Below are 18622 nucleotides of genomic sequence, written 5' to 3' on the forward strand. Positions count from 1 at the left end.
TGTCTTTATCTATGGTTGAAACTTGTCAGACTTGCACTTTTTTCTCTGTAGCCGACGGTACTGACTGACAGAAATCTTGTCAAAGTCCAAATTTGAAACGAACATCACAACCCATTTATTACGCAAAATTCACTAGGAAAAAATGGATCTTTTCCGAAAACTCTTTGGATTGCCGCCCCAGCCTTACAACTCTCCTAAGTGAGAAACGAGCTTTGGACAAAGAAGCCTTTTCAGCAAAGAATTTTCTTTTAGCTTTGACCAAGAAAACACCTCTATTAAACCCCCGGAGAATGGAAGAAACTTTAACATTTTCACCGATCCGTTAGAGATGCATCGCTACTTAGAGCAGCAGATGGACATGCTCGCCACAAGCTTTGGGATGCTGAACTTTGGCCACCTTTTCGGTAAGATAGTAATTCCCATATGCACATTATATCCTAACATGCATTTGCCTGAAGGTGCCCTGGAAAAGTTCCATGGGGATGATCCTTATCAAGAGGAAGGATTTTCTCCAAATTCCAGGGATAGTTTCCTGAATACAGACTATGAGAGTCCGAGCTATGAGTATCCTTCTAACTCAGGCAAAGCAGACAAGGACCTTGATGGGAAGTAGGTAGTAGAAACGACACCAAAGGAATCCTTGAATGAGACGCTTTAAAACGCCAGGTTGAACTTAACTGAGCTGGATGCACTATTCAATAAACCAGACGAAAGGGAGACTGGCTTTGCAGGTGGGAACCCATTCGGGAGGTCTTCAGGAACCTTCAAGAAATCCGTCGAAGTCCGGACTGTTCTAAGCCCGGATGGCGTAAGTACGAAGAGTTTGTAAGAATCAGCTTAACAATCTCTCTTTGGTTTAGTCCTACAAACTCCAAAAAATTGTAATCGATAGTGAGGGAAATAAGGAAACCACTGTAACTAAGATAATCGACGACAAAGAGTATACGACTATCAGGAGGCAGTACATGGATCATTAATAATGGACCTGAAGAGGACAGGCATGGAACAATTCTTTTTAAGTCCCTTTTTGAATAAATCAAGCTAGACTAGAAGAGCGTTTGCATCTCATGTGTGTATTGCACGTAAGTTAAAAGAGCAATGTTATTGATAAATAACGTGTATTATTTAATTTTTATTTACAGAGCTTATATTTACATATATAATACTTCTAGAGTCACTATTTACATTTCTACACACATCTAGTGATAATAGTTTATTTATAAAACAAATTTTTCAATCTACCAGGTTGACAACTTTGGTTTTAATATAGGCCTTGTAAATATAGGTTTGGAATGTGAATATAATTTACTGTTAACATCGACGAACAATAATAATATTTATATAATACAATACATTTAATTCCTGTAGACTGCCAAATTTTCAAATATTTACAAGCAATTTCACCAGATTTAAAGAGATTAGTTTGCAAATACCTGAATTTGCCTAAAAAGGCTGCTCTCAAAGCTTAAAATTAGGACGTAGTCCTAAAGCGACAAATCGAATCTGAGGCCACGTTGACTCCCACTATTTATCAAATCCAAAATTAAGTGTGTCAGCAAGCATTTTTTTAGTTAATATTCAGGTACAGAACATAAGCGCCAACCCATTTTTTACTCTTGGCCGAATGTATCGGTTTCCTCGATAGCGTAGGTGAGCTTTTCTACTAATTGGTCGTAGCTTTTGTACGGTGGCAAGTCTAACCTGTTAAAGCAAGTGTGCGATCGGGGCAACCACGAGTCTTTGCCCACTTTTTCAATGCAAAACCGTTGTGGGCCGTTGGAGCCCATCAATTCGGCAAATCCTCCAACCGGAACACGGCACGTTCCCGTCACAAACTGAAGAAGTCTTGCTCGTTTTTCATTGTCGGACTGCTTGACGAACTGAAAACAAAAGCATGCAATTAGCGCTAAGAAATTACTCTCATCATAACAAGGATTATCGCAATTTGCTTTGTTGGGATGTTCAGTTCAGGAATTATTCTTGTGTAAACAAGGGCCTGGTTGAGTGAGACATTCAGGTCTTTACCTGCAGGAAAACAAAATAAATGTAAATTGCAATACTCACTTGCCAAAACCACGTGACTGGTTTGCTGTTTCTGGTGTAGTGCCGGTAAATCGTGTGTCTTTGCCAATCTTCCACGTCGATTTCCTGCATACCGCAAAGCAAAAGTTCCAGCTCCCTCTCGTCGAAGTATTTCAGCCATTCGATGGGCACCACTTCGTTGAACCCGTCGAGAAAAGCCTGCGTTTGTTGCTCAATGCCTCTGGTCATACGCCAGTTGGTCATTAAGGTCAAATACTCCTCCTTGTTCTCTTCGGTGACGCGTTCCGCGTCCCCGTTTTTCTGCAGTTCATGATGCACCACTTGCCCCAACACCTGATGAAAAAAACACTGTTAAAGTTCACAGCTCCCATTACATGCCATTGCAAACTCGCCTCAAAGTCCACGCTAAAGTACAACTCGAGCCCAAACTCGTCAATGTTGTTCTCCTTGATCCAGACCAGGGAGTTGTAGAACTCCGGATCGATGCTCTCGATGTCTTTCATGATCAGTTTCTTCCCGAGCATTCGCTTGTAAAAGGGCATAGTGAAGCCTGAGTAGATAAACCGGCCGTGGTACAGAGCCATGGCTATAAAGCGTCCGATGAACTTGAAGTACGTCAAGTGCTCAGGGTTCACGTATGAAGCCGGATTGATCTGCAAACTGTAGTTGTTTTTGTTCGCGTACTCGAACAGACAATACATGGGGTTGAGCGCCTCGTGCGACACCAAGAAGAACCATTCCCTGCTAACGCCTCCATAATCCAAACCCTCCTCTCCTTTGAACATGATGTAGAGTCGTCGCCTCAGTTCGTAGGCGGGCAGTCTCATTATCGTATGGAACGAATCTTCAAAGAGCGTCTGTCGGGACACTTGAATTTTGATGTGACTGGGTAGCGCGTTGCTTTGGCACAAAAACCTGCAAGTTTGCGCTGTTGTAAAACGCCCATCCAAGCCCCATTGAGCTGGTGCTTCACCTGAACTGACTAATTTTCCACTTGAACGAGCGCTCATAAGCTCGGGGGACTCCGTAAGCCCCTTTGGGGCCTTTCGGCGCTCCTGGTCTCGGATCATCAAAGGTTGTGCTCTTGGAGTTGTGATCCACAAAGTATCTAGGGAGTAAATTTTTATTTAAATTCCTTCCAGTAATGTTACGCCGTAGAATCGGGCTGACCTCTTGGTGTCATCAGTGTAGCGAATTTCCCAACCAGGTGGTAGTGGCAGTTCGTCGATCTCCCCAATTTCCTGGCCTTGCGTCCGTGGGTCCTCCCATTGGGTAGTTCGATTCTAAATGAAGACAATCTCTAAGCTAAGTTTTCTAGCGTCCACTAGAGGCAGGTACCTTGTGATTGACGAAGTAGACGCGCCCTTCCGGCTGCACTCGCCTCTCCCATCCAGACGGCAAAGGCCCCAGGCCGTCGTCCTCCTCAACAGCTGTTGAGGCTGCGGAAGGCCCGGGCGCAGGGCCGGCCTGATATTGCGGGTATAGGAAGCGCTGGTTGCCTGCGGAAAAACCAGCCAGACTGTCTTAAAGTCGCTTTGAACAGACCAAGTGCGAACCTTGTTGAACCACGTTCTGCCTCTGGCCCTGCCACTGCTGGAAATGCTGCAGCCTCTCCAGGTTGGGGCGTTGCCACGTCGTCGTCCTGGTGTTATGGTCGACATAATAAACTCTCCCACGGGGATCTCGCCTCAATTCCCACCCTTGGGGCAATGGTTGCGGCCTCTCCCAGGACGTCGACCTTTTGGAGGCGAAATACTCATTCAAGTGAACGTTTCCGTGCCAAAAGCTCACGTACCTTGTAGTGTGATCCACATAGTATCGTCTGCCGTATGTATCGAACCTCATTTCCCAACCAGGTGGCAAAGGCTCCTCCGGCCTTTGCTCGTCCTGTTGAGCGAGGGACTCCAAAGGCACGGAAGCGGGCGGTCCAATATTTCCTATAAATCCCGTAGAAATGACCGTAAGAAACCCCCCAATAATCTGGCTGGCTGAACTCACCGTTTGCGATGTTATTGCTGCTAGGTGAGCCCTGTAAAGGGCTGGCTGGGGCTATTGGGGGCGTTTGTGGTGTTGGGGGTGCGGGTGGGGGCCGAGTGGGTCGACTCGGCCGTTCCGAACAGTTCGACGTTGTTGGGGCGGCGTTTTCAATGTCCTGCGGTTTGGGCTTGATCCGAATCCCTGAAATTACACCGGATTACTGCGAGCACCGCAAATACACCATCAACATACCATTAAGTACCGTGTGGGAGTGAGCCTCAGAGTTTGCTTGAGCTGTTGTTATGGAATTGGAGCTGGAGCGCTTTGCCAGGACTTCCCGCTTTCTGCTATTGGCCGACGGCAGCTCGATGTGCATTCCCGTGAATAAGCACATCAACTCGCCCACTTTTACCGGAGAGTCCGATTGCTTGTTGTTCATTAGGTCCAATGTTACGTCTAAACGGTCCCTGAAAGCAATGACATTGATGTTAGTCTATGAGTTAACGGGAAAACAGTTGGCTTCCTTGGAAAATTGATGCTTTTTGTGTAAATTTAGGTGCTTGGTCGTAACGTTTCGCTGGCACGCATGGCTAGCGTCTTCAGAGCTGGTTCGCTTCAAGGGTCTAATTACCCGAAAAGCAGCAATGGCCAAAAGACCAAGCCATTCAATTGGTTTTGTCTGTTTTCCTATTTATCTTGAACATCGATGAGTTAAAAATGATCCTTGGGAACCATAAATCCATCTGATCTCAGCATTAATGATAAAGACACTTCACGTAAGCCCAGTTACAAATAGGCGGATTATCTGTAGAATAACTGCGTTTTGTTTCATGTACACACTTACCGGCCCTCTGAATGAAGCAGCAAATGTTGCAAATCCACCGTCTTTTCTCCCACTACGGTGTCTTTGCGAAAGTTGTTTTTGTCTAGAACAGCGAAATGCACTTTGGAGTGGATGTTGACAAGCAGATTGAATGTTTCGTTCCATTTCGGTTGGGTGGTATTTTTGAACGTTTCGGTTTTGCGCGACTGTTCATCATCAACCGTTATCTCCACATAGGGGCTCGGTTTCAGCAAGGATGATGATTGGATGTGAGCAGAATCCACTAAAAACAAAACGTTTATTTACAATTATATCTGCGGTTTTTCTTGATTAGACTCCGAATTTTAAAGCCGACATTGAGCACCACTCAATTAATTATTGATAACATTTGATATAAAACGAGATTGTAAGAATACGTAGTTGATAAGCTACAGTTATTGATGCTTTATTTTTCCTTTGCAAACACAAAAATCCTTCTGTGGCCCTCCTAGAGGGAAATCTGGAGATCGTTTCACTTCACAGCTTAGCAAAGGCTTTGAATTTTCCGTTCAGGTGATAAATTTACCGTTTGAGACGAACCATCTTTTCGTTTGGAAAACACTATTTTTGAGTCGCAATTTTTGTCATTATCATACTTGAGAATGGGTCAATTTGCAAAAAGTTTTCTCACGAGGATTGATAGAATTGAACCGCCCAATGCATTCTTTATGAATATTTGACAACATCCACACCGGCTTACTTCGCATCAAATCATTCACTCGAGAAAAAAGGGTGAATACCAACTAGTGAAACAATCGGGCCTTGAAAATATTACCTTAGCTTTTATTGGGAATCACCTTTTTCGATAGGGGAAGCTCAGTTTTCGATATAAAAAATAAAATTTCATCAAATTCACTGCAATTCATATTCAGGCACCTCTCAATAGATTCTCGGAAAAGTGTTGAGCGAGTGATGGAAAAGCAGTTGAAGAACCCAAGATGCAGGCATTCTATTGCACATGAATTCACTGTGTTTAGATGGAATAGAGCAAGCCTGATGACGAGTAGTAGTCAGGCAGATTAAACCCATAATAATTACAGGTCGAGATGTTATCAGGGTATTCCCAACTATCGATGAGTTTAACAACGCAAAAAATTAGCACCTGTCTGAACATTGGGGAATAATGAGTTGCACAAGCATTGCCCACTTACCTGTAACGCTGATCTGATGAAGGCCCGCCCCTGAGTTGGCTGGCGGAATAAGAAGTTGCTCCATTGCAGCGAAACTTTAAACTAGAAACTGTGCTTTGTACCAATGAGCTACTCGATGGGTTTACCCAGAAGCTGCATTCTACAGACTAACGCGGCCCTGACGAACGTTACATGCTAATTATTGCCGATTGAATTTCACTTAATCACACACTCCAGTATGTTCCTTAAATCTTATCTGCAAAGTACTAAATAATGGACTCCAAATGATAATCGGAAGTGGATGTCTTTCATTAGGTGGTTGCCATTTGCGAAGCCTGTTCACTGGAATTGGGCGATTGTTTCGATTTTATCAATATCGGAAATCCGCACTGATGACTCGGAGAGAAACGCGGAAAAACAATAATTTTAATTTACTTTAGTCATTCCACCATTTTAGCACCAGCTACTTCACTCAAATTGGCAAATACGTCAAAGCACTGAGCATAAGCCGGGTTGCCACACCAGCCGATACACAAACGTTCGTTTCGAGAGCAAATTTGGGTGTGGTAATTCAAACAATTTTGCTGTTTCTTCTTTATTTCAGAATTGTTTTTATTCCAATTTCCATAAATAATATTTTTAGCATGATAAAAAAATACCAGATTTTTAAATTTATCATTTAAAAAGTAGCAACTAACTTACAAAAGCTGTCGGTTTCCAAAGAAAACTTAATCTTAATTAGTACAAAAGATATCTGGCGCAAAGCACTTTATTAACCACAGTTTGATCAAATTTCATAATTTCCATAATTAACCCCACAACTCAAAAGGCATCAAATCTATTAAAATTATTTGTTTTTTTCTCCGCCACATAATGTGGTCATGGTTAAATTTTTGCTTTGATTTAAACGTCTATATCCTAATTTACAACTGTAAAGTAATAAATACAGATCTGTTGCAGATAAATTGTGGAACAGATTTTAAAAAATAGTGGAAACGATTAAGGCAACGGATCAATGTTGGCTCCTTACATCGCAAATCCTTATCAATTTGTACAGTGTTTAAAAGATCACTAAATTTACATATTCTCCTAACAAAAACTCCGAACTTCAACTTTCGCGCATCGGGATCACGGAGAACGAACGAATGACGCACACTGCAAAAACCACGAAATGTTGTATTAATTGCACGAGCATACAATTCAATTAAAGTGTTGTGAAACTAACTTAGGCAACGTATGTATAAACTTTGCGGTCTTCCGGAGTACGCGCCAAATATTCCCGTTCGATTAGTCCTTCGATACGCTTCTTAATAATTACCGGAGATGGTAAGAATCGACTACGCAACTGGTCGGTTACTTCAGTAACCAGAATGTTGTGAGGCATCCGTTTCCGGGACTTCATAATACGAACAATCGCTGCTTCAATTTCATGCTTACGATCTTCATCCACCTGCAAGCAAGCAAGCAACCGTTTTAAGCAAACATCCTCTTATTGTACTTTTGTACTCATCCTTACCTTGTTGCGAGTCTCCCTTCTCTCGGGTTCGCTCTCCCCTTTGGCAGCTACCGTTTGGATTTTCACTCGGTGCAGTTTCGAAGTGAAGGAGTCGTTCACTTGGAACTCGTGCGAAGACTCGATTTCCTTCGTTTTAGGAGTTTTTATCAAAATGCGTTGGGTGGCTTTGCCCATCGCCAGTGACTGTAAAGCCCTAATGAGATCTCTGAAAAAAAGACCACAATAAAACTCTGCTAAACTATGGCAACCTACTAAGTGGTACCTTTCTGGAATATCAGACTCGTTGAGAATTTCTTCATAACTAAGTTTATCGTGATTGTTGAACAGCATAAGAACCACCATCTGATAGGTAGATACTTGGATAATGTGCTTCCGCGGTCCCCCTCGGGAACTTCCCACTAAACTAGTGGACGAAGAACATGCCCCTTCGGATTCTTCCTTTCGAGGCCCGTAAAACACTGCATTGAGGTCGGCGTTTCCAAGCTGGGGCTGAAGAGTCAACTGCCGGCCGCTGTGTTTCGCCAAGTAGAACCTGGAATTAATAATTGTTGTAAAATCTCCCAACCAACCAACCATCCATCCAAAGCCGTTTTGCATACCTTCGGAAACATTGAAAAGCCAGCAGGGGCGTTGCAGGAATATGACACTTGGGGGTAGCACTTTGAGTTGGCCAAAATCCGGTCGTCAAAACTCTCATGAATAAATCGACTCCGCCTAAGAGAGCCTGCAAATTCAACAATTAGGGAAAAACTATTTTAGCCCGAAATAGGAGTTAATGTTAGTTACGTCGGTTTTCACAACGTGCTCCTTGAATTCCTCCATAATCGTATTTGAAACGGTCATATCCTTGAACATGCCCTCTAATTTTGAGGTAAACTGACAGCCACATTCCGTCTAAAACACATAAACTTTGTGCATAAATACTAATCACTGAACACTAGTACTACCTTCAGTTTAGAAATCATATTCTTCTCCCAATCATCGCTGACCGATTTATTTAGTAGAAGTCGCTTGGCTAGATGTTGCTTATAATATCTCTCAAACACGTCTTTTTCCTGCAGAAAGCGGAACAGCACCATTGATTTGTCCAAGACTAGCTCGATGTCTTGCTCAGACATCTAGAAACCCCCACATTAGTATCTCTTACCAATCAGATTAACTCGAACTGCTTACCCCTTTAACACCTTTCTTCAGTTTGTCGTCAATGAATAGCGATAAATATTCGGGCGACTTGGGATTCAGGTTCAAAAAGTGTTCGAAGTCTGACGCGATCATCTGCTTAAAGATCTTGTCTTTATTAAAAGAATTGTTCAGGAAATGGTCGAAGCCATCTTTGAGATCCAGCAAGGATTGTACGAAGGTGATCGCATTGGTTCCCGGCTGGTGTTCTTCCTCTTGTACCAACGCTTTGCCCTGTTCTCTTAGATAGTGACTAACGCAATCTGCCATTGTTTTAAGGCCGTCACTAACTCTGCCAAATATTTTATACATGCAGGCCAGATCTTCGGTTTTCTGATGTTTCAACATGTGCACTACACCTGAGTTTTCCATCTAGAACCACATAGAAGGTATTTTGGAAGCAGTATGGCTTTGAATATGCAAAAAGTACCTCTACAATAGTTTTCATATGCTTCTTAATAAGTTCCTCTTCAACTACTTCTACAATCCGAGATTCGGTGGATTCGTCTAGATAATGTTTGGCTCGGTCTGATTCCTCATTTATCCGCGCCTCTACTTTCTTAATGTAGACCGAAGCGCTGTTTTCGCCCAAAAACTTTTGGCTTTCCACCTGTAAAACGCTTATAAGGGGCAACTGACGATTAAACCACCGCTCGCGCACCTTATAAAACTCTGCGGACTGTTGTAAAAACGGACGTTCGAAGTCTTCTTCGTAAACCGTTCTGGAATTAATGCCCAGCACCATTAACATTTGGCAGGCGTTTTTTATGGAAATTCGATCAACTTTTTCACCTCGCCGCTCTCGCATCACCATTTCCAACAAAGTTTCCCTTAGATGATCGCGAATACAGCCATGTCGAACCACCTGCAAGGGAACTCGCTGAATCGACGAACAATTTGGATGGGTTTTTCGTCTCACCTGATCACGGAATATAATTAAACCTAAATTATATACGTTGTCAACGTCGTTTTGTTGGACGTAGACCCGATCCATGTACATTAAAATATCGCGAATCATCACCATGGAAGTCTGATGGTCGTTCCAGGCTTGATTGAGAGTCATTAGGAAGTTGTTGTGCAATGACTTCAGAACATCCTCTCTGACCTGGAAAGAATTTTAAATGTTTGTGTGAATTGCAGTTGAGAATGGACTTTGCATAGGTATCATCGATCAAAGCAGTTGAATATTTGCCAATTGAACCCTTTTGAGTAATGGGTTGTTTTCCCGTAATGTGTGGCAAACGCTCATTATTTTACGCATCAAATCCCTCACCTCACAACATACAAGACAAATAATGAAAATTTACCTTGAATTCTAAATGATGTGTAACTACTTCCTTTAGTCCTGTATAAAGCCTTTCGCCATGCTTGTGCAGCACCATTGTGTATGCATTTCTATACAGTTCCTCAAAGCTCAGACCAGAGTTGTTTTTCTTCTGGATCTCCTGAATGGCATTCTTTAACAATGCCCATATGCTTTCGACATATTTCTCATCCATAGTCATCTAAAGGAAAGCAATTGTGGTGAATAAACGGTTTGGGAAGCGAATGTGGGTGTAATATGGGGATTACATTGTCACCTGGAGGGTCCCATTTTGTAGAATAGTCTGAATAGCCACTCATTGTAAAAATCGAATTATACATTAAACATTGGTAGGTCGGGAGATACTTTTGCAGGCTTTGTTTGTAAAAGATTTTGTAAAAAAATGGTAAATAAGTAAAATGTTGAACAATAATTTTTTGCCAGTTTTTTTTGTCAGAATACTGACAGATTCGTGGGGTTTACTCAGTTGACAGCCTGGTTGATTTCCACCTGAGTAACAGGAAGTGAAGGGTTGTTTTTGAGCGATGTTACATGCCCTTTGAGGGCTAAAACCCTTTGGACCAGGCATAAAAGCACATGCTCAAGTGAGAACGTGACTGATTGAAATTTGATACATCGGCTAGTGTTTGGCCATGGATCCGCATGGGCATTTTGAGATAACGGTGAAATACTTACGGGAAAGGCACGGATCCTCATTTTGCCTTCCTTTTTTACGCCGCTCTTCATAGTTGACATAGTTGCAAATTGATTCTCGATTTGTTGAGCTCCTTTTGCCAATTACCATCCAAACTAGATTGCCATCATTTCCCACACCGAACTGATTGCAAGCAGCCACTGCCAATATTCATATTAGGCGACTAAATATAAACACACGTAATACTAAATATTGTTCATTAGCAACAATGATTGCCTTGTTTTTTTACTTTGACGGACATTTTTCTCTGACAAGGGTGACGTTTTCTCAGGTTGCAACTTTCACTAGTTGGCTTTGAAATATGCACATAGACACACAAATCCTAAATACGGAAATTGAAACTGAAATGAATACAGCTGGGAAACGAACTGGAAATTTTCTGTGCTTCCTAAATGGTCGTGACGTTAAAAACGGTCCAAAACAACTTCACTTCTCAGTACAATTCTGCATTCAGCTGTTTTTGTTTAATATGGGCAAATAGGGTTTTAATTTCTGCCAGACAGCGGCACATCCATGCGATAAAGTCCCTAGATTCATTAGACTGACACAAAGGGGACCAACATTATAGCGCATAACTTCACTGTTATCATATGGCGACAGTGTATGTCGAAGCTCCTGTCCTAACCTCACTGCCGATTAAAAAATTCAAATCTGCCCAGTGATGAGCAAAGTGACCAGAAAAAACTAGTTTGCTCTGAATTTGCCGCTGGAAAATGGCATCTGCAGTACTGGAGGGCAGCGACTTCAGCAGCTGGCTGGGCGGGAGGCTGCAGGCCCTCAACACAGATGAAACCGTCTTTGGCTCGTACATTCAGAGCATCCTCGATAGCGACGATTCTTCTGATGAGAAATCCGAAGCCCTTCAAGATATTTTAGCGGAAATAGTTGAAAACGTAAGTAGTGAGGGTGCCGAATTTCAATTGGGCAAAGTAGGTAAGTTTTCATGACCTTTAGTAAGCGAGCCATCAATCTGTCAACTTCTTAGGCCTATATTGATATTAATTCAAGTTTTGGTGGTTTGACGCCCCACATTCGCTTGATGAATGCAAAGCTGAGCGCCCTCAAAGCTCCCTCTGCTCAGTTAGTTGGTTTGAGCGCTGTTTTGATGATGACAGTTTCAGCGTTCGGACCGCTAGACTATAAAGTGTTACTTTGGAGCTAAAAATTTACAAAACCCAAGAGGGCTTTTAGCTACATGACAAATCAACTGAGCAGGTGTTCCTTTAAGGTTAACGAGATCGGGGAAATATGTGCGGAAATCCTGGAAAAATGGCAAACGCTGAAGCCAAAAGAGACTCTTCCCACTCAGGCCTCCAATGAGGAACTTAACGAAAAATTGGCCAAACTATTAGAGTCTCAATCCTTGGCCACCACCAAACAGAAGCAATATACTGACGAAGAAAAAAAGATTAGGTATTAATCAAATAGTCGCTGAATCACCACGAATTTAATTGAACTTTATTGACTTATAGAGAGGCGATTTTGTCTCAGTACAGCCAAATGACCGACTCTGAAGGTGAGGAGGAAGACGGAGGTGCTGCAGTTGAAACAAAGGACAACTTGGAAAGAAACATTAACGCACATCTGGTGGCTGAAGCTGAAAAGCAAAAACGTGAACAGTTTCGACTGGAAAGTCAACGAAAGAAGGACAAAGATAAGGAAGATCGGTAGGTTTGCCAGTTGGAGGCCAGTGAGATTTCAAAACCATTCATTGTTTTAGAGAAAAGCAAAAACAGCTTAGAGAAGAAAAGAAGGAGAAGCGCAAAACACAGAAAGGCGAGAAAAAGCGGTAGCAAAGGTAATCAATCAAACACCGACCTGTGTATTAGAAACCGTGTAATTTCCAGTTATTCGACAACAGTCATGAAACCAATAATAATCGTTTTAACTCGAACTTGTTTGGTTTTTACGTTAATGCTAAATGGGTGGCAACTGTTGTTCGCGCTCCACTCTTAGGATTTTATCAGCCAGCACCAGCTTGTTAATGGCTTCGTGGCTATCCTTTCCCACTTGCGATACTGCAAATGCATTTTTTATCAGGTCCTTACTAGTTCGCGTTAAGTACACAGGGAAAACGATGTCAAATCTTAGAATTAAGTCCCCTTTTAGTGGGTATTTGTCCAGAATGGGTAGGCCTTCGTTCTCGACGGTTTTCTCATAAGTGGGCCTACAAAAGTAGAGCGAATCTACTATCAAATTCTCACTAGATATGTCAATAATGCCTATTTGATTAAAAATCTCATGTAAAACCGAGCCAATCCCCCAAACGTGCAAATGAAAGCTCCTAGCAAACTCCCAGATTTTTTCACCTTCTTGACCAAATAGTCAAAAATTTGTCTCTCAATAGTAAAAAAACTATTGGGTTCATCCTACTTACGAAACTACGTCTGTAATAGGCACTCGAATTGTCCGGTGGTCGATAGTATGAACAGTTACCATTGTCCCAACCAATGCCTGCTCTAAACTGATCGTCGTTGTTAAGATGAGATTGTCGTCTTGCCTCACAAAAAGCTCATGTGGTCGGTCTTCAGTGATGAAGATCACGTCAGCTGGAAGCATCCCATGGGTTAAATAAAGTGAGTCGATGAGAACACAGTTTACCGGGAATATGTGCAGGGTTTTGGTCGCCTTCATTAGCAAAGACTATTTCCGTGCCGGCTCGCACTCCAGGTTTCACTGTTATCGTAAGTATTTTCTCTCGGATGTCGGTTTTATTGCGCTCCTCGTTAACGAACACCAGCCGATGAATCTTCATTTTCTTCACCCCACCGAAGAAAACCTCATGCAAAGTCAGTTGCAAAGGGTGGCGAATGGGAGGCTGTTTTTTGCACACCTGAATGCCGTCTGTTGTTTTGCACAGTTGTGGCGGGTTTTTCAGCACATCCAGCAAGTCAGCGTAGGGGGAAGTCGTGCCGAAAAAGTCCCTGTAACGGAAAGCGGATTAGAAGCCGGGGCTCAATTTTTCTGGATTCCACTACTTGTAGGTTTGCATTGGATCACCATGATAGTGATAGCCGGCAATGTACCCATCCGGTCCGGGAACCCCGCGTTTTAGCCCCTCCTCTCCATACTGGTCAAACACGGCTCTGAGCAGCGGTTTGCTCAGAACCTCGTAGGCTTCCCCAATCAGCGCAAACACCTGATAGGCTTTGGGGATTTTGCACCGTTCGCAGTTAAATTCCAAAGCAAGGTTCCTGTAACTGATCTATATGGGTAAATTGGGTGTTTTTTTTTCCACCGAAAGGGCAGGAATTACGCCTTTTTGATTTCCAGCTCCGTGCTAGTTCTGGGAATTTGTAGAACGCCGTAGTAGTCCACTCCCATGCTTCCAGTTTTCAAAAATTTGACAGCAAAGTGTCAATTAATTGCGTTATTTGAAATAACCAAAATTGAATTTCGGTTGGCGTCAGTGACGTCACTACTCGAACTACTTGGGATTTGCGAAGGAAGAAGAGAACTTCAATCGCCATTTTGAAGTTGCTCGTCTGTCAGCAAAGTTCAGTGTTTTGCCAGTTTTGCGTCAAACTGTAGCAGCTTTAGTCAAATTTCCGGACTCCGAACTTTGCTTCGCACCACAGTTTTGAGGGCTTTCCAGTTTGGAAACATTGGATTTCATATAAAATGAGTGCTGCCGCCCTATTCGCCTGTTCTCGCTGCTTTGCCCGTTTCCCGTTTGAGGAACTGTCTGCAGGTCAACAGCTTTGCAAAGTGAGTTACACTCTTGGCAATTTTACTATAAATTGTCCTGTTTTTACCAACTACTAAACAATTGGTGAGGTAGTGATACCCAAACACATTTTGGGTATCAGAGAGATTTTCTGTTGAACTGTTTGATTTGCTGGCAGTTTTCAAGTTTACACCTCGTGGTACTTTTCTGGCTACCACCTTTCAGATTCTCAGGTCATCAGCCAAAATGTAACACAGCTGAGAAGTAATCACAAGCTTTGTTCACCTTCTGAATTAATCAGCTTTTCCACACTTATCTAATTTTAAGTGCAACATATTGCCATTGTTTATAATGCGCCCATAATCAGCTTGAGTCATTACCTGGAAACATCTTGGAAGCAGGTGATCAGTTGTAGTACTAGTGATGAGGTTCGAATGGCTTAAAACTCTGATCTCATTAGATAAAGGGTGCCTTCAAAGCGACCCCCAAACCCGTTTTTGAGAGTTATTAACTGTGAAAGTTAGTGTGCCATTTGGCTGAAAGCGTTGCAGAACTCTTTGGAACAGTTAAAAGTCGCTGAAAAAGTATTTTTCTCTGTCAGAAGGAACTAATGAGCCATTGAAATAAAAATAAAACAAAGTAGATTAGTTTGTTGGTGCTGGCATGCTGAGTAAAAAGTGTTTCTTTAAACAGGAATGTCGCGGCGCATTTCCAGTAGTAAAGTGCACGTACTGTCGTTCCGAATTTCAACAAACATCGAAAGGTAACACGAGCACAATTTGCAAAAAATGCGAGCAGAACGTAAAGTCTTATGGAAAGCCCACGGCGTGCGAATACTGCAACATTATTGCAGCGTTTATAGGGAACAAATGCCAGCGATGCACCAATTCCGAAATTAAATATGGGCCTCCAGTTAATTGCGAACAGTGCAAACAGAAATGCGCCTTCGATAGGCAAGACGATGACAAAAAGGTAACGTGGCCGGTAGTCGCATTAAATGATCAGCCGCCAAGTATTTGTTGGTTTTTAGGTGGACGGAAAGCTGTTGTGTTGGCTCTGCACGTTATCATTTAAAAGGGCACTTGCCAAAACTAAGCAAGGAGATGCGGACAGGAGGGCGCATCTTAAAATGTCCGGCATTAAAAAGCACAAGGAAGGAAAGTGAGTTATGGAGCTGATGTACAACTGTTTTACTGTTAAAAGGTCCCATTTTTACCGTCCAGATTGCTGCCCGAAACACCATCTCACAACTGTTCGACTATTAAGCCGTCTAGTCTGTTAACGCAAAGGTGGTGGTTCTCAGAAAACGGCTTTTTTGTCAGCAAAAGCGTTGATCATCAGGCCGTTCTTCGGCAAACTATTTAATGTAAATTCGATCTTGCATATTTTCACAGCTTCTTGGTCTTGCTGGGTAAAACATTGCTATATTTTAAAGAAATGGCCACCTCTAATAGATCTGAACGCCCTGTGCATGGGCGACAATGTATCTAGAAAATGGTTTATAGAGTAAAACACCACTGATCTACTAGTGTCTATCATAGATAATCCAGATAGGAAAATGGCGGTTTATTGGGAATAGCATTAGTTAATGGAGAAAGAAAGTCTATTTTAAATCTACTGAAAGTTTTCGAGAGAAAATGCACATGAAGCAAGTGCAAAGTCGAAACAATTCAATTAAGCGATCTGTTTCGATGCCAGTAGCGTGAGCCGTGGGCGATTGTTTGGAAATCATGTAACTTGCCAACACTGCTGCATGGTAATTCGCGGATTTTGCACATCATGGATTAAGGTGCAAAAGTACGCGCTCACCTTTATATTGAACAGTTGTAGGACGACGCCCCATTCACCTTTCCTGCCAATTGATAGTGTTTTAACATAACTTCCGTAATCCCCTCAAATTATTTTATATAATATATAAACTCTCTGGTTGTATTCCAATGGTTGAAAAAGATATAGACAGACTTGAACTTGCCAACAGGAAAAAATGACGAATATGTAGGAATTTCTCTTTGTTTTCAGGCCGCGAGGGCACAACAAGCGCCCCAATCGCCCCGATGTGACCAAAATGCCCGTTCCCGACGAACAGCCACTGAACAAGATGGCCCGAGTGAATCCCGCTCCTGGGATGAGAGGCGAGTTGGACCCTAACAGTTCAGATCACGTTGTGGCGATGACGCAACTCAAAGAGCAGATCGCCAGCCTGAAGAAGCAAATCTCTCAGAGGGATAATCAGTTGCTTTCGAAAGATAAAACGGTAAGCTTATAACGGTATTTTAACTATCAGTAGAGCGAAAACAAAGCTGGTTTAACCCTTGTGACACTGAAACATTGGAAAACGGAGATTAACCCGGATCTTTCTGCGTAGATAACTGAGCTGAAGGCAAAACATTTCACAACCGAAGCGGAGTTGCGTGGCAAAATGAAGAACTGCCAAAAGGCGCACGATGATAAAGTGGATACTTTGAATAAACGAATAACGGTGCTACTGAAACAAGTGGCTGGCCTTTCGAAAACCGGCAAGAAACTCCCAAAAAGTGAACAATTGGCATCAGTGAATTCGGACACTAATAATAGTAGTGGAACAGACAGCCCTAGCTTACAATAAAATTTTAGTCTAAAACCCGAATAGACGATCAATTAATTTCTTCATTTCAATTCGCTGCAGGTACAAATTTGGTTGGACATGCGATAAACATTTCTGCGTTTGATTAGCAGCAACTAATGCAAAGCAAGATTTTATTCATATAATTTACCCTTGAGTGCGGTTATTGACTAGACTTCCAGTTCTGAGCATTTTTTCAGATTGGAAAATCATGTATTATTTTCCTCAATTAGACGGCAAAAGTCGCGCAATTGTAATTGTTCATTCTTTATCTACATCTATTGAGTTATAAGTTTAGCGAAAGCTAGTTTTATTTACATAAATTATTTTTGTAAATTAGTCTAAATATAAAACAAAGTGTGACCCTTATTGTTTTATTGTCATGTGCGATCACAACGTGGAAGACAGAGGTGGGTTCTACTTAACTATTGCAAAGTGTTCACCCTCTTACTACGAGAAAGGAGTTTCTATGTCCAGCTACTAACTACCATCGATTACAGTGGCTGTGAGCAGCACTTTTGGGTTCAGAATGTCATCCCGACTCTGGATTAATCTGAGCTCCATGTTTCTCGGATTCACTTCTTTACCTGCAAAGACTCGTTATAAACAGAAAAGGAAACTGAACACGGACCGACCTTTAGCGAATTCTAAAGTCCGCTTGAGCACAGCCTGCAAAGTGGCCACGGTTTTTTCCAACGACAGTTTCAGGTCGGATCCTGTTTGCTGCATTAAACAGAGAGTCAAGGCGCTGAACAGATCACCTGAACCCGTGAAACTGGCCGGCAGTTTCGGTATTTGCAATTTCAGTTTCACTGGGGCACCTAAAATTCAGCTCAATTATTGGGGGCATTCATTGTGATTTCCTTATGGAAAACTGGCCTTTTCTTGAACTGGCAAAGATGTACAACTTATCGGCACAAGCAGGAAGTTCTGCAGATGAGACGCAAACGGTCTCGATTCCCTTACTATGCAGTGCCGCGATTGCCTCCCAAATATCCTCCTCGCGTGTGATTTTAATGTCGGTCAGCAGCTCAATTTCAAACAGGTTCGGCGTTAAAATAGTTGCAATGGGCAGGATGAATTGCTGGTAGATCGGAATCAGCTCTTTGGGCACGTACAGTTTTCCATTGTCTCCCATTACTGGGTCACATACTGGAAGGATGTAAAGCTGTGACTAACTACGGACAATGCCGCAAAAGTAACTGTTTAGCATGGCTTTAAATCGACCATTCTATATACTTTGCTGACTGTGTTTCAATTACAAATCAAATTTATTCCTGGGTTTCAGTCATTTATTGTCTCTATTTATTAAGCAAAATACGTTTCGGTGTATTTTTCCACCATCATCAGTTTTTCTAAAATAACAAACAGTCCAAAAAAAAAATTCCATTAATTTAAAAAACAACCACAGTTCGTCAACAGCCTCATCATATCATACACTAAAATACATCACAATTGCTATATTTTAAAACATTCTAAAAGGAGAGTTGAGTAATGTATTGGGAAAGTCACAATATTACATTAAAGACTCATGGAGCTTTTGTGATTTTATAAAACAACAAAAAATACCAAAGAATCATCGGATAATATCACTGGATGTTGTATCATTATATACAAATATACCAATA

The 18622-nt window shown here is 42.1% G+C and overlaps 7 protein-coding genes across 9 annotated transcripts; 3 read left to right on the forward strand and 4 right to left on the reverse strand.

The window, feature by feature from the left end:
- The first annotated feature begins 1 nt into the window (after nt 1).
- On the forward strand, nt 2-1345 carry LOC109538609. 2 transcript variants are annotated; one of them, XR_002172054.2, is made up of 6 exons: nt 2-198; nt 253-404; nt 459-609; nt 667-808; nt 861-1082; nt 1143-1345. XR_002172054.2 is itself a non-coding variant. In XM_019905922.2 (5 exons), exons 1-5 carry the CDS (start codon nt 143-145, stop codon nt 975-977), a joined length of 618 nt encoding a protein of 205 aa, XP_019761481.2. In that variant the 5' UTR covers nt 2-142; the 3' UTR covers nt 978-1345. The 2 variants fall into 2 exon arrangements, 1 of the variants encoding a protein (XP_019761481.2); XM_019905922.2 differs by having other exon boundaries at nt 861-1345.
- On the reverse strand, nt 1120-6512 carry LOC109538604 (E3 ubiquitin-protein ligase Su(dx)). Its single transcript, XM_019905915.2, has 12 exons — nt 6034-6512; nt 4865-5126; nt 4273-4487; nt 4042-4221; nt 3839-3980; nt 3600-3781; nt 3382-3542; nt 3214-3326; nt 3017-3151; nt 2436-2958; nt 2065-2376; nt 1120-1880 (listed from the first exon to the last, which is right to left on the reverse strand). Exons 1-12 carry the CDS (start codon nt 6095-6097, stop codon nt 1611-1613), a joined length of 2559 nt encoding a protein of 852 aa, XP_019761474.1. The 5' UTR covers nt 6098-6512; the 3' UTR covers nt 1120-1610.
- A 253-nt stretch (nt 6513-6765) lies between these two features.
- Nucleotides 6766-11204, reverse strand: LOC109538654 (cullin-3). 2 transcript variants are annotated; one of them, XM_019906006.2, is made up of 12 exons: nt 10707-11204; nt 10015-10212; nt 9627-9812; nt 9369-9572; nt 9138-9317; nt 8702-9079; nt 8476-8646; nt 8315-8422; nt 8128-8252; nt 7791-8060; nt 7529-7733; nt 6766-7462 (listed from the first exon to the last, which is right to left on the reverse strand). In XM_019906006.2, exons 1-12 carry the CDS (start codon nt 10764-10766, stop codon nt 7238-7240), a joined length of 2310 nt encoding a protein of 769 aa, XP_019761565.1. In that variant the 5' UTR covers nt 10767-11204; the 3' UTR covers nt 6766-7237. The 2 variants fall into 2 exon arrangements, with proteins under 2 accessions (XP_019761565.1, XP_019761564.1); XM_019906005.2 differs by lacking the exon at nt 10707-11204 and adding an exon at nt 10280-10480.
- Nucleotides 11205-11288: 84 nt separating this feature from the next.
- LOC109538659 (coiled-coil domain-containing protein 43) lies at nt 11289-12619 on the forward strand. The gene is made up of 4 exons (XM_019906011.2): nt 11289-11618; nt 11954-12138; nt 12198-12392; nt 12446-12619. The coding sequence occupies exons 1-4, from the start codon at nt 11439-11441 to the stop codon at nt 12516-12518; spliced, it is 633 nt and encodes a 210-aa protein (XP_019761570.1). The 5' UTR covers nt 11289-11438; the 3' UTR covers nt 12519-12619.
- Nucleotides 12545-14138, reverse strand: LOC109538656 (dnaJ homolog subfamily B member 13). Its single transcript, XM_019906007.2, has 5 exons — nt 13982-14138; nt 13704-13925; nt 13327-13649; nt 13103-13274; nt 12545-12892 (listed from the first exon to the last, which is right to left on the reverse strand). The coding sequence occupies exons 1-5, from the start codon at nt 14047-14049 to the stop codon at nt 12643-12645; spliced, it is 1035 nt and encodes a 344-aa protein (XP_019761566.1). The 5' UTR covers nt 14050-14138; the 3' UTR covers nt 12545-12642.
- Nucleotides 14139-14184: 46 nt separating this feature from the next.
- Nucleotides 14185-17357, forward strand: LOC109538657 (protein FAM76A). The gene is made up of 5 exons (XM_019906008.2): nt 14185-14433; nt 15086-15364; nt 15423-15553; nt 16412-16646; nt 16758-17357. The coding sequence occupies exons 1-5, from the start codon at nt 14347-14349 to the stop codon at nt 16995-16997; spliced, it is 972 nt and encodes a 323-aa protein (XP_019761567.1). The 5' UTR covers nt 14185-14346; the 3' UTR covers nt 16998-17357.
- On the reverse strand, nt 17355-18146 carry LOC109538658 (pyridoxal kinase; the record flags this gene model as incomplete). The annotated part of the gene is given in 3 exon segments (XM_048665264.1): nt 17355-17581; nt 17630-17815; nt 17874-18146. Coding segments are annotated over 3 exon segments (566 nt in total), but the record flags the coding sequence as incomplete, so codon positions are not given.
- Nucleotides 18147-18622: the final 476 nt, after the last annotated feature.

This window comes from Dendroctonus ponderosae, unplaced genomic scaffold (genome assembly GCF_020466585.1).
Source record: "Dendroctonus ponderosae isolate FM_Combo_2020 unplaced genomic scaffold, Dpon_F_20191213v2 Dpon_F_20191213_3, whole genome shotgun sequence".
NCBI classification, from domain to species: domain Eukaryota; kingdom Metazoa; phylum Arthropoda; class Insecta; order Coleoptera; family Curculionidae; genus Dendroctonus; species Dendroctonus ponderosae.

Coding starts and splice junctions, on each gene's coding strand:
- LOC109538609 (XM_019905922.2), top strand. CDS start 143: ATGGATCTTTTCCGAAAACTCTTTGGATTGCCGCCCCAGCCTTACAAC. Junction 610..666: donor GACAAGGACCTTGATGGGAA/GTAGGTAGTAGA, acceptor TTAAAACGCCAG/GTTGAACTTAACTGAGCTGG. Junction 809..860: donor CTGTTCTAAGCCCGGATGGC/GTAAGTACGAAG, acceptor TCTTTGGTTTAG/TCCTACAAACTCCAAAAAAT.
- LOC109538604 (XM_019905915.2), bottom strand. CDS start 6,097: ATGGAGCAACTTCTTATTCCGCCAGCCAACTCAGGGGCGGGCCTTCAT. Junction 3,152..3,213: donor TACACTGATGACACCAAGAG/GTCAGCCCGATT, acceptor TTTACTCCCTAG/ATACTTTGTGGATCACAACT. Junction 2,959..3,016: donor TGGAAAATTAGTCAGTTCAG/GTGAAGCACCAG, acceptor GCAAACTTGCAG/GTTTTTGTGCCAAAGCAACG.
- LOC109538654 (XM_019906005.2), bottom strand. CDS start 10,351: ATGTATAATTCGATTTTTACAATGAGTGGCTATTCAGACTATTCTACA. Junction 10,213..10,279: donor GGGACCCTCCAGGTGACAAT/GTAATCCCCATA, acceptor GCTTTCCTTTAG/ATGACTATGGATGAGAAATA. Junction 9,573..9,626: donor TAATTATATTCCGTGATCAG/GTGAGACGAAAA, acceptor GTTCCCTTGCAG/GTGGTTCGACATGGCTGTAT.
- LOC109538659 (XM_019906011.2), top strand. CDS start 11,439: ATGGCATCTGCAGTACTGGAGGGCAGCGACTTCAGCAGCTGGCTGGGC. Junction 12,139..12,197: donor GACGAAGAAAAAAAGATTAG/GTATTAATCAAA, acceptor ATTGACTTATAG/AGAGGCGATTTTGTCTCAGT. Junction 12,393..12,445: donor GACAAAGATAAGGAAGATCG/GTAGGTTTGCCA, acceptor TCATTGTTTTAG/AGAAAAGCAAAAACAGCTTA.
- LOC109538656 (XM_019906007.2), bottom strand. CDS start 14,049: ATGGGAGTGGACTACTACGGCGTTCTACAAATTCCCAGAACTAGCACG. Junction 13,926..13,981: donor GAGCTGGAAATCAAAAAGGC/GTAATTCCTGCC, acceptor CATATAGATCAG/TTACAGGAACCTTGCTTTGG. Junction 13,275..13,326: donor AAACCCTGCACATATTCCCG/GTAAACTGTGTT, acceptor GGATGCTTCCAG/CTGACGTGATCTTCATCACT.
- LOC109538657 (XM_019906008.2), top strand. CDS start 14,347: ATGAGTGCTGCCGCCCTATTCGCCTGTTCTCGCTGCTTTGCCCGTTTC. Junction 14,434..15,085: donor CAGGTCAACAGCTTTGCAAA/GTGAGTTACACT, acceptor TTCTTTAAACAG/GAATGTCGCGGCGCATTTCC. Junction 15,365..15,422: donor GGCAAGACGATGACAAAAAG/GTAACGTGGCCG, acceptor GTTGGTTTTTAG/GTGGACGGAAAGCTGTTGTG.